The 12,366-nt window shown below is 60.6% G+C and overlaps 1 protein-coding gene across 1 annotated transcript; it reads right to left on the bottom strand.

Annotated features, from left to right (window-relative positions):
* Window positions 1-554: 554 nt before the first annotated feature.
* Window positions 555-4,053, bottom strand: IRX3 (iroquois homeobox 3). Its single transcript, XM_041768346.1, has 4 exons — window positions 3,017-4,053; window positions 1,724-2,843; window positions 1,485-1,551; window positions 555-1,008 (listed from the first exon to the last, which is right to left on the bottom strand). The coding sequence occupies exons 1-4, from the start codon at window positions 3,284-3,286 to the stop codon at window positions 954-956; spliced, it is 1,512 nt and encodes a 503-aa protein (XP_041624280.1). The 5' UTR covers window positions 3,287-4,053; the 3' UTR covers window positions 555-953.
* Between the last annotated feature and the right edge of the window lie 8,313 nt (window positions 4,054-12,366).

Below are 12,366 nucleotides of genomic sequence, written 5' to 3'. Positions count from 1 at the left end.
TACCACCACCCGGCACCCTCTCATCTGTAAGGAGGAGTCTAGGGTGCAATGAGGTTGGAAGAGGCTTGAACTGAGCCGGCACATGCCCTTACAGAAGACTGAGAACCCCTCAGTTGTGCCTGTCTCTACGAATGGGGCCGAGAGTGATGAGAACCTCCAGCCTAACCCTTCTGCATCCAGACCCTTCTCTGAGTCTTTCTGCTTTGTCATCGGAGCAGGCCCCAAGAACCCTCGGTGGCTCCAGCGGACAGGCAGGTGGGCCCAACTGCCCGGGCTCCTCCGAGGGCATCTTGAGGCTTCCCCTGCCCTTTCCCACGGGGCGCCCCACGTACTTCCCTCCAACTGCCTCACCTCCAGCGGCAACCCCAGGGCCCGCCACTGCTGTGTCTCCTCGGCCTCTGCGCTCTCCCGATCACACGGTCCTGACTCTCCTCCTTTTCCGCTTATCACAGCGACTCCTCAAAGGTGGGGGCGTGGGGGGAGTGGATGAAACAAAACACAACAAAAACCAAGCCGATCCGTCGTGGGGGGTGGGGTGGGGGCAGACAGGCGGGTTATAGTCAAAGTGGCAACAGCTCATTTATTTAGCCAAAAATAGATACTTTCTTGTACAATTTGGTTCACACATATGTACATTTTTCTGTATATACAAAAAAAGTCAGACACGGTTATTCTCACGGAGACTCCACCCCCCAAAATCAACCGAACCAAAAAAACAAAAACAAAAACAAAAACAAACCAAAAACCCTCACAAACTCTGCTAATGTGGGGTACAGAAGCCACTTGGGGAGGACTCAGGGGGACTTGTTTTATTTTTTTTTCTTTTTTGTTTTTTGTTTAGTTTTCTTTTTAAGGTATTCATACACGGACATGCTTACAAGTCATAACTATACAGAGCGATTTTTTTTTTTTTTACAATTATTACAACGATTTAAAATTTTTAAAAATAAGTACTAGGACGAGGAGAGAGCCGATAGGACCAGGGCGGCATCCAGGTGGTTCTGGGGCCTGGAAGAGAGAAGCAATGGTAGCAAAGGCAAGTTCGGAGCACCGACGCTGCCCAGGCCCGGAGACCCAGGCTGGGGCTGAGGCCGGGGGCTGGGAGGCGCCTCCGTGTCAGACGCCGGCCAGCTGTGGACGTCGGCCTTCACCCACACGAGGGCGGGAGGGCGGCAGATCGCGGGGCCCGGCCGGGAGGCCTGCAGGTGGGCTTCCCGGAGCCGCCGCCCGCTCCAGGGGCCCGCCGGGCTCGGGTGCCCAGCGAGCCGCACCCTGGGCCGCGCCCGGGGGCCAGGACCGGGACCTCGGGGCCGGCTGTGCGCCCGCGGGGACTACCCAGGGCCCCGCGCTCCGGCCCCTTTCTAAAGCGCGTCCCGGCTGCGCTCCCCCGGGGGCGAAAGGCGCGCGTGTGCCTCCGCGTTGGGCCCTCCCCCCCCCCGCCCATCCCACCATCCCCGCCCCCCCCGCACCGCGGGGTCTCTTACCGCCTGGGCACCGGCTGGAAAGCTGTCTTGAGTAACTTTTTCTCCACTTCCAAGGCACTACAGCGATCTAAGGGGAGCCGGCAAGAAAAAGGAGGGCCTTTAGAGCGCTCCAGTCCCGCAGTCAGGGCCGCGGAAAGCGCCCTGCGCCCCCGGGGCCCTGCGCGCCCCCGCCCGCCCCCGCCCGCCCCCGCGCGACCCGAGCCCACCCCTGCGCTCCGCGGCCCGCGCCCCGTAGTCACCTGCTCCGCCCTCGGGCTCCGCAGGCCGAGCGAAGGCAGCAGCGGCCGCGGCCGGGTGGCCCGCGGCTCCGGGAAGTCCCAGCAGGTGTGGAGGGGCCGAGCCGAGCAGGGAGAGCGGGTGCGGGCGTGGGCCCGGCGGCGGGCCTGGGAACGGCCGGTTGGTCCAAGCGGGGAACTTGCTCAGCGGCGCCGAGACGAGTCTGTGAGCCGCGGCGGCCGCGGCGGCGGGCGAGAGCTGCAGGGCTGGGGGCGCGACGGCTGCCCCGGGGGGGGAGCCCCCAGCGCCCGGGGGCGAGCGGCGCGGGTTGTCCGGGCTCGTGGCCGTCTCGGCCAGGGACCAGATCTTGGGCTTCTGCAGGGCCGAGGCGGGCGCCGGCGCGGGAGCGCAGGGGTCCAGGCCCGCAGGAGGCGAGGGCGGGGACGGCGGCACCGCGGCCACCGGCGGTGGCGCTGGGGCCAGACTCAACACCGGCGGCGGACGCTCCTCCAGGCCCTCCGAGCTGTCGTCCGAGTCGCTATTCTTGGAGTCTGCGATGGGTCTCAGGCCGAGGTCGCCGTCCCGGTGCGCCGCCCCGGCCAAGGCGAGCTCAGGCCCCACGGCCGCGCCGTCTAAGTTCTCCAGGTCGATCTCCTCGTCCTCGTCGTCGTCCGCCAGGCCCTCGCCCCCCGTGTCCTCCTCCTCCCCCACGAGCTCCTCCTCCTCCAGCTCCAGCTCGCGCTTGCTGTCTTCTTCGTCCTCCTCCTCGTCTTCCTCCTCGCGCTCGCTGCCATAAGCATTGCCCTCCTCGTCGGTGCGGCTGCGGGGCGCCCAAGTCATCTTGTTCTCCTTCTTGAGGCGCCGGCGCGCGTTGGCGAACCAGGTGGACACCTGGGTGAGGGTCATCTTGGTGATGATGGCCAGCATGATCTTCTCGCCCTTGGTGGGGTAGGGGTTCTTGCGGTGCTCGTTCAGCCAGGCCTTGAGCGTGCTGGTGCTCTCCCGGGTGGCGTTCTTGGGACGGGACGGGTCCCCGAACTGGTACTGGCCATACGGGTAGAAGGCGGGGTGCGGGTGCGGAAACGCGGCGGCCGCGGCCGGATGCTGCACCCCCGGGCTGTCTTTCAGCTCGTACTGCGCGCCCTGCACGCACATGGAGAGGGAAGGGACACGCGCGGAGGGCGCGCGGGTGAGCCCCGGCCGTCTCCGCCTCCACCCTCCCGGCCTGGGCCCCGCTCGTTACTGCCGCGCGCTCACCCTGTCCCGCGCCCCGACTCTTACCCTCCCCCCGCCCCCCCGGCTCCCTGGGCGCTTACCAGCTGCGGGAAGATGGGCAGCTCGGCGGCGTAGGGCAGAAAGGCACCGTAGCCTTGGGCGGCGGCGGCAGCCGCTGCGGCCGCGGCATAGGGCGCCCCGTACACGGAGGAGAGCACGTTGGACAGGGACCCCGAGGCGGCCAGCTCCGAGGCTCCGGCTCCCGGGCCGCCCCGGGCCCCCGCGCTGCCGCCGCCGCCGCCGGCGGCCCCCGGGCGCTCGGGTGGGTAGAGCGGGCGGATATACTGGTATCCGAGCTGGGGGAAGGACATGGTGGCCCGCGGGGCACGGACGGAGAGGGGGCCCGGCCCCCGGGGCCGCCCAGCTCAGCGCCGCCCGCGGGCTCCGGCGCGCATCGGGGGCTGGGCCGGGCTGGGGCCGCGCTGCCTCCCGCGCTGCTGCGCTCCGCGTTCGCCTATTGATCTGCTCCGCGGCGGCGGCGGCGGCGGCGGCGGCGGCGGCGGCGAGGAGCCAGGTCAGGTCCGAACAGATTGGCGGAGATTCCCGGGGCTCCGGGCTCTGATTGACATTTCTACGGGCCCGCAAGCCCCTCCTCTCTGCGCCGCGCTCCCTCCTCTCGCAGCCGGAGCTGCCTCTGCCCGCGCCTCGCTCCTCTCTGCCCTCCTCTCCCCGAGCAGTGTCGCGCCTCGCTTCCTTCGCCCTCCTCTAGTTTTCACTCCTCCTCCTCCTCCTCCTCGCCCTTCCTCTCCCCTCCCCGCCCTCCCCGCGCTCCTCTTCCCCCTAGGATCGCTTCCGCTCCTTCGGGCTCTTGCACTCTCCTGGACGCTCGGAAACTCTCTTCCTTCTCCTGCTTTTCCGTCCTCTATTCCTTTCCTCTTCTCCCCTGTCGGCCCCCTTCACTCATTCTTCTCCCCTGTTTTTATCTCACTCTGTCAACTCCCACGGCTCCCCCCCCACCCCCAGCCCTGGCCTCGGCGCCCCGGGCTCAGGCGGCCTAAAGTTGGGGACACTCAAGGTGCCGTGCGGGGGGTGTGAGTCCGTGCATCTGGGTCTGAGGCTGTGTCTGTGTGTCCGTCCCCGCCCTCGCCTCCTCCCCTGCCCTTCCCCAAATCTCGGGTCTGACGTCGCGCCCTCTTATTCGACTTTTCCTCGCGTCTCCTTCCCGAGTCGCCAATCGCCGGGGCGCCTTCCAGGCGAGGCCGCCCACCCCGGAGGATACTGCGCGCGGGGCGGGGCGGGGCGGGGCGGGGCCGCGAGCCCGGGCGCTCCGAGTCCCCGCCCGCCCCCTCCGGCCTGCGCGGGGAGGGGCCGCGGGAGGCGCGGGGCCGCGGGTTAGTGCGGGGTCAGCGGGCCCCTCCCGGCTGCCTGCCCCTCGGCACCTGCCCCCCCTCCGCCGCCGCGCGGGGCCTGGGTCGGGACCAGAATTCGGTCCGGGGCCGGCGCTGGGGCTCTCCTCGGCTCCGGGCCCCCTTTTCGTCTCGCACCCCTAGACTCCAGGCCACGCTCAGCGGCGTAGAGGAAGGAACTAGAAGAGTGGTGCGAGGGGGGAAGGGGTGCCTCTGGCCGAGGCTTCAGAGGCCCTCTCATTGCCCGGGGGAGCGAAGCAGCACCCCCCTCCCCCCAGGACCAAACCCTGAAATCAGCTCCTTGAACGCGGCCTGTGTCCGGGTGCGAATGTCTGATGGAAATGGCGCGCTCTGCCCTCGGAGGGGCTGGAGTGCGGACCCCTGGGGATCCCGGGGAGCCACGACCCGAGCGCGGAGCCCAGCGGCGCCCTAAGCGGCTGTGCGTGGGGGGAGGAGCAGAAAGCCAGGTGGCGAAGGCTCCGGGAACTTTCCGAGAGCGCCTCGACAAGTTTGTCTATGGGTGTTTTCGGTCCGTAGACACCCTTCGTTTCCCTGCCCCTTCCTCTGCTCTCCGGCCACCGTGCCCAACTGTTTTCTCTCTGCAAAGATCCTATCGCCCTCTCGGGTGGGGATGGGAGGCAAGGCTTTGAGTTTCACAGTGGGATATTTCCTAAATCAAACCTGAAATCCCAGTACCCGAACGCCCGCCTCCACGGATTAGGGCGTGCAGCCCACCGCGGGATTCAAATTCCCGGAGTCGCGGCCACTGCGGGCTGAAAGCTTTAGGCCGCGGCCGCGACCGCCGCCCAGGCCAGGCCTGCAGCGGTGCCCGCTCCAGGGACAACCCGGAGGCGGTGACTGTTCTGGAGTGGCCAGCCCCGGCTGCGAGGCGGAAACTGGCCGCCGCGCCGATTGATGGAGGAATTGAATCCAAATTCCACCCGAGTGGAGGGATCGGAGAGTCCCGGCCCCAGGCTGTCCCTCTGGTCTGGGCAGCTCTGGGCAGTTCTGGAATGAACTCCCAGTTCTGACCCCACCCCTCACTCCCGGCTCCTTTCACCGGTCTTCGCACAGGGCGGCGGCTCCGAGAAAAATGCAGGTGGTGGTGGTGGTGGTGGTGGTGGTGAGGAGGAGACGGGAAAGTTTGGGGGAGACCAGTTTGGGGTTGGAGGGCGACCCGTCTGGGGTTCGACTGGGGAAACGGACGTGTGGCCTTCTCACGTTGGGCTGAGCTCTTTCCCATATCCCCTCCCCACCTGCTTCTCTGTCTGATACCTGGCGCTCGCCTTAGCTGGAGTCTCCCCCAGAGGGGGAGATACCAGGGGAAGCTCTGGCTTTGAAATGTTTCCCCGGCGCCTGATTTCGTTTCCAGTTAAACCTCTCAGCCAAGTGGCTTCGGGAATCCTGGGCTCAGCTTCTCAAGGAAGATCTCAGGGTTTACAAAATTGAGGGTAACGTCATTTCCCCGAGTGCTTCCTAGGCGTCAGACCTCGAGCCTCGACGGCCCTGAACCCTTGAGTTTGCACAAAGCGGTGGCATCGGACGGAGCAAGCCAGGAGCCAGACTCCGAGGCGGGGGCTCTGGGGGGTGCGCTGTAAACGCCCGGATGAAACGCTCGCTATTTCACTCCGCTCTTCCAGAAGGAAAAGAGAAAACTATGAGCCTCGGAGATGCTTCTCCCGCCTAACCAGCTATCGACTGGGCTGCGTCGAGCTGCGGGAGGTGGGAAACAGGCCAGGGACCGGGCGAGGTTGTTCTCTGCGAACCAACCACGCAGGTCCGGGGGCGCCCGTGGCTCCGAAGGCGAACCCTAGACCCATTCGCGTACCCGAGAACCTCCATTCATTAGGTCCCTCCAGGAGCCCCAGGTCCCGAGCAGAAGCGGCCTCTCCACTACCCTAGTGTCCAGCAGAGATCGGCCCTGCCCTGGCCCGGGAGCTCGCACTTCACGTCGGGACTCAGCGTCCTAGGCGGCCGAGCGAGCCCCGACGTGGCCCTGGCTCCGCAACTCGACCGGCCAGTGGCGCTCGGCCCCCGGACTGAACTCGCGGGTTCGAGGACAGCCAAGCCATCTCCAGAGATTTTTAATCCAAGGGATGAGGTTAAAGTGACACTCGCACAGGGAGGAGAAGCAGGTGCACGGGAAGTTGATTTGGGAAGGGCATGCGCGCACAAACCGCCGCACACAAAAGCTTCTCCGTCTTTTTGCCTTCTTCCAACGTTCCCAGCGCACAAAGCGCTTCGGAGGCTTGCTGTAGACGCTCTCTCTACGCGGGCCCCGAGCGCGGCAGTGCACGCAGAGGGTGCACGCAGAGGGTGCACGCAGAGGGTGTCCGCAGCACACGTTTGGTGCACACGGCAGCGCTCGCTGGACTCGCACCTGGGGCCGCGCGGCCCGACGTCTGCCCAGGGCCCGCGGCCCTCCAGGCTCAGGGGCAGCGCCACGCGCTGCACGCGAGCGGCTCGCCACCGGGGCCCCCTTCGGCCCCCGCCTCGCCCAGCCTCACGGCGCGCGCGCGTCCCCGTCGGGGGGCGCCGCTGCAGCCCTGGGTCTCCCCGCGGAGGCCCATCTTCTGTCCTTCCCTCCCAGACCGGGAGTCCCGGGGCTGCAGTGCGGCCGGCGATCCCTCCGCTGCCTGCAGACGCCGCGGCGCACGCTCCCACCGCTCCCTCCCCCCGCGCTCGGGTTACAGGTTAATGAAATGCTCGTTTTCCTCAGTCATTTGTTTTGTTTTCCTGCAAAGTTCTGATAAGTAGCTAACCAACGAAGCTTGTAATTACAATCTTACAGAAACCGGGCCGATCTGTATATAAATCTCACCATCCAATTACAAGATGTAATAATTTTGCACTCAAGCTGGTAATGAGGTCTAATACTCGTGCATGCGATAATCCCCTCTGGATGCTGGCTTGATCAGATGTTGGCTTTGTAATTAGACGGGCAGAAAATCATTATTTCATGTTCAAATAGAAAATGAGGTTGGTGGGAAGTTAATTTCTCTCCGCTCTGTGAAGCGTAGACAAGAATTTAATGATTTAATTACAGTTGTAAGCCCTTTCCATGAGACTTAAATTGAGCTGAGAATATTTTTTTCTTCTCTCTCCCTCTCTCTCCCTCTTCCGCATTCTCTCTCTCCGCTATTAGCAGCCTCGCGGACGCCCGAGTGCGTGGCCCGGCGTCCGCGCCCGGAGGGATTTGCATCAGGCCGGAATCCGGACCCCGGGGATCCCAGGAGGCGCGGGGCCGCGGCCTTGCAGAGCCGCCCCGGAACGGGTTGCCGCTCCCCGCCGGTCGCCGGGGCCTCGAGGCCGGCCCCTGGGCCCCGAGGAGCGTCGGGGAAACTTTGCAAGAAACTTTGCCAACTTTGCTCTCGGCGGGGGAGAGGCCGCCCGGCCCAGGCCGCCGAAGCTGCGGGGCCGCGACGCGCGCGGTGGGCCCCGAGCCGGGCTCGGGCACCGGGGAGCCGGCCGGGCCGCCGCAGGAGGAGCGCGAGGCCGGCCGGCGGCCCCCGGCTCCGCGCTGCGCCCCCCGCGCGGCCCCCGCCCGGCCGGCGCCCCCGGGCCCCGCCGCGGCCCGCCACTCGCCGCGCCCAGGATGGTCGGGATGGAAAACCTGGCCCGCAGCGCAAGTGATCTGATTTTCCTTTACCTCCCCACGACCAACCTCGTCTCCACCTGACTGCAGCAGTTTCCCTGCCGCCCTCTCCTTTGTTTTTCGCTCCCCGGCTGTCTGTCTCCCCCACTTTCTAGGCATTCGATTCCCCAATCATCCCTGTCCCTTCCCTTTCCCCCGCTCCCTCCTGCACCCCCACCTCCGGTGTTTTATTTGCTCCTCTGGACCACTTTGCGCTTCACTTTTCTCCGTCGGGCTCCTCCCCCCTGCCCTGACTTTGTCTCCGTCTGTCTCTGCCTGCCGGTGTGGCGCTCCCCCTGCCTCGCCCCCAGCGCTCCTTCTCTCTCCCTCTCTCCCCTTCCTCCCGGTCTGCGTGCTTCTCCGCTCCTCGGTCTGGCTCTCGGGTTCTCCTCTGCGGGTGTTTTTCTCTCTTCTCTCCTCTCTCCCTCTCCAGGACCTGTCTCCCCCCCTCCCCTCCGTGGATCTTCCTTCCCCGCGGCGCCCCCTTCTCATCCATCTTGGGAGATGAATTTGTCGCCTTATTGGATGCCGAGGCCAGCGCCGGGTGATGGGGCTCGGCCAGCCTCGCGCATTTTCTTCATGCATATTGAGGAGATGGTAATGAGCGCGTTTGCATTGTTGCATGGAGAGACTGCGTTTCCGGCCGCAGTCCGCGGCGGGCGAGGGTGGCGCGGCCCCCGGGGGGCCCGCAGTGGGCACCCAGCCTGGTGGCCGCAGCCGGCCCTCAGCGGGATCGCGGGGTGCTCGGGCCCCGGGGAGGAAGTGACCTCCGGGGGCGCGCGGCCTCCTCGGGCTCCTCCACAAAGGCCGGCCGCGCGCCCCTCATTAAAGCCTCGTTACGGGAACCCCCGCCTGGCTCGCGCCCGATCCCTCGCGCCCCCGGGCCCGTGGGCCTCTGAGCCCCCTCCCCTGGTGCTCCGAGGCCTGTGATGGAGCGCCACCAGGAAATTAGCGCCTGACAACGACGTCTAATGGCAATAAATTGTTGGCGATTGTGAGTGACACGTCGCGGGATCGAACACAGCCGCATTGTGTGCCCTGCTCGGCTCCCTCCGTCGTCGGGGAGCGCGCGGGGCGGTCGCCGGGCCCGGGCAGCTTGCGCGCAGGCCCCTGGGCCCTCCCGAGCCCACCCCGAGGGCGCATTCATTCTCGAGGGGCACGTCCCTCTCTGAGGAGGTCCCCAGAGCTCAAGAGACAGGACCCAGGCATGCCTCTCGGAGAGGTGGAGGTTTATGAGAGTCAGGAGCTTCCAGGGAGCAAGTGCTTGAAGACTTGAGCTCGGAGGGAACCCAGTCCTGGAAAGTCAGGAGGGCGCGGAGGCCCAGCTCCAGACACAGTGGAGCAGGGGACCTCGGGGTGTCAGACGTTTACACTGATCCCTCATTCTCCTCCCAACTTCAAGCCGGGAAAGCTGAGAAAACATCCAGATCTGGCCTGGTCTGGAATAGGGTGGTGTCGGGTTTCCCAAACTTCAAACCCTCCACTACCACCTCTACTGTTATTTGTTTAACTTTTTTTTTTTTTCCTACAGTTGACTCGTTTTCAATACTTACATACATGTTTTTGGAAAGAAAACTTGATACTGCTACTGTAAATTGAAAAGTAGCTCTTACCATAAGGGAAATGGGGAAAGATAAAAAACAACCAAAACCAGGCAATCTAAAACATGCGAGCCATGTTGCTTGCTTGGGAAGGACTTCTAGAGGACCTGTGTGTGTGTGTGTGTGTGTGTGTGTGTGTGTAATCATTAGCAAGTGTTGGAAGTATTAAATACCGAATCTCTTTCGGAAGAAAATGAGAGAATTGAAAAGGGAATGCTTCTTATTATTCAACAATGTTAATTCTCTGTCTCCAAGATACCTGAAATCATATTGAGGACCCTAAAAGCTGCACTGGTTTAAGATTTACCAATGTAAACCCATACTCTGTTGAAGAGTATGTAAAAAAAAAATTAGGGTTAAAAAAAATGTTGAGTTATAATTAATTTGCAAATAATTGTATCAAGCATTAATTATCAAGCAATATAATTATTAATTATCACAAATAATGTGTGTTCAACAGTATCACATAGAAGGTCTACAAAGGAAAAACTATCCAGGGTGGCCATGTATGATTGTGCAGGCTGCTCACTGAACAAAGGCATCCAGCTGAGGGGCCTTTAAGAGGGTCCTGAAGTCCAGTCCTTCTGCACTCATCAAGCTGGTGCCCTGGCTTAGGGCTGCCCTGGGAGAAAAGTGCTTGTCTCTAATTTGCACAAAGCTGGGTAAGACCTAGCCCTAATCTTAGCGATGGGGAAACTGAAGCATAGAGAGTCCAGACCAGACTGGACTTATCTGATATTCTTAACTATGATCCCTCTGGGAGGAAGGTTTTTTGGGGACTTTGGGAGGTTGGTGCTGGGAATTTGGAAGGGAGATAAGCAAAGAGTAGTCCCTGGATTGAGGGAAAGAAAAGGACAGCCAGGCTGCTGAGCTTTCCCTTCACCTTAATCCTCATATTTCATGCAAATATTTGGAGGGTACCTGGGTCAAGGCTGCATTATCTCTGCTTAGGAAAGGGGTGAAAGTGTTCTGGCTTGCCTAGGCCTAACTGTAGGTATTGGAACCTGTTCCTTGCTTTTTTTGATTGAGCCTTACCTGTATGAGTCTATAGACCAGAGTACCATTTTGCTCCTGTCCACACTGATTGGCAATTTTGGACTGTTAAAGACACACTGAGGACCCATTCCCTAGAAGTGGGGCCATAGGCATACTTTTAGGGGGGAGGGAATGGTGAGGTTGTCTTCCATTGAGTTCTTCAAAAATTGAATTGCTTGCCAACACTTGCTAATTAGGTAATTTTATTTAAAAAATCTAGATCCCAGTTTGTTTGAAACACTGGAGGGCTAAGAAACACAAGCCTCTCCCTTGTGAACACATAACCTAGAGTTCATGGCCGCTGCCCGTTTACCTGGACACATTCCAGGGTACTCCAGTCCCTACCCAGCCCCTTATGTCAATGACCTGTAGGCAGCAGAGTGTTGGTACTGCTTGCATTCTCAGTTGTACGAACCAGACACCCTTGCAGGTAGACACTGCTCCTCTGAAGAGAAGAAAGTGGCACAAGGTGTCACCTGGGCAGGAGTTGCAAGTGTCCCTTTTTTTCCTTTTGTCTCTGCCATTCTTCTGGTCAGCTGGCAGTTGCTTTTCCACGGGGAGGGGGTGGCAAGGGGGGGCAAGGGGGGCTGGTGAACAGCTGGGAGGTTGAGGGCAAGTTCCTAGGAGACACTGGAATGAATAGCTCTAAGAGGTTGTCCGAGAGCCCTAGTTGGGCCTGTTCTAAATCTTCTGGGAAGAGAATAGAAGGCTTGTCCCCAAACCACCATTTGTAGGAAGCCCCCATAGCATCAGCCCTTTCTTGATTCCCATGGACCATCTTAAAAATATCAAATCAGGGGTCCCTGGGTGGCTCAACCGGTTAAGCGACCAATTCTTGATTTCAGCTCAGGTCATGATCTCAGGTTTGTGAGATCGAGCCCCGTGTTGGGCTCTGCTTTGGGTATAGAGTCTTCTTGAGATTCTTTCTCTCTCTCTCTCTCTCTCTCTCTCTCTCTCCCTCTCCCCGTCCTCCTTAAAAAAAATCAAACCAGAAGGTCTGCTTCTTCTCTCCTTGTCTCCTTTTCTCCATTTCTCTTGGCAGCAAATGTTTATTGAGTGCCTTCTGTGGGCTAGAAACAGTGCTAAGAGCAGCAGATAGTGAGGAGCTAGCTTTTCTCCTGGAGCTTGCATTTTAGTGGGGCAATGAAATACTAACCAGGAAAACAAGCAGGACAAATTAAGATAGCATCAAGTACTATAAAGCAACACAGTAATACCGGGTGTACCCGGTTGGATAGTGTCTTCCTCTAATTCATCTCTCTCCCACAACCTCAGAATGTGACCTCGTTTGGAAGTCAGACCATGGTAAATATAATTAGCTAAAATGAAATGTATGCTGGATGGACGCCTGGGTGGCTCAGTGGTTGAGTGTTTGCCTTCAGCCCAGGGCATGATCCTGAAGTCCTGGGATCGAGTCCCACATCAGGCTCCCTGAGGGAGCCTGCTTCTCCCTCTGCCTATGTCTCTGTTTCTCTCTCTGGGTTTCTCATGAATAAATAAATACAATCTTTAAAAAAAAAAAAAAGAAACGTATGCTGGAGTTTTATGTCCTACGGGAGTGGAATGGGTTCTCAGTCCAGTAAAACTAGTGTCCTTGTAAGAAGAGGAGAAAAGACATAGAAGTAGACACAGAGAGAGAAACCAGGAGGATATTTTTGATATATTGTTAAGTAAAGATGACTCTTAGAATTAATTTCACTGTTTCTTTTTACCTTTCTAAATGTGGGTATCAGAAAATTTAAGGTTGCATTTGTGGTTCACATTGTATTTCCATT

This window comes from Vulpes lagopus, chromosome 8, assembly GCF_018345385.1.
Source record: "Vulpes lagopus strain Blue_001 chromosome 8, ASM1834538v1, whole genome shotgun sequence".
NCBI classification, from domain to species: Eukaryota; Metazoa; Chordata; class Mammalia; order Carnivora; family Canidae; genus Vulpes; species Vulpes lagopus.
Note: the sequence above shows the minus strand (reverse complement) of the source record. Positions and strands in the feature narration are given on the sequence as shown.

Bases quoted from the DNA above. Each gene is read 5' to 3' on its own strand.
- IRX3 (XM_041768346.1), bottom strand. From the start codon at position 3,286: ATGTCCTTCCCCCAGCTCGGATACCAGTATATCCGCCCGCTCTACCCA. The intron at 2,844-3,016 runs GTAAGCGCCCAG...ATGTGCGTGCAG, and splicing joins TGCCCATCTTCCCGCAGCTG to GGCGCGCAGTACGAGCTGAA. The intron at 1,009-1,484 runs GTAAGAGACCCC...TCTCTCTTCCAG, and splicing joins TTCCAGCCGGTGCCCAGGCG to GCCCCAGAACCACCTGGATG.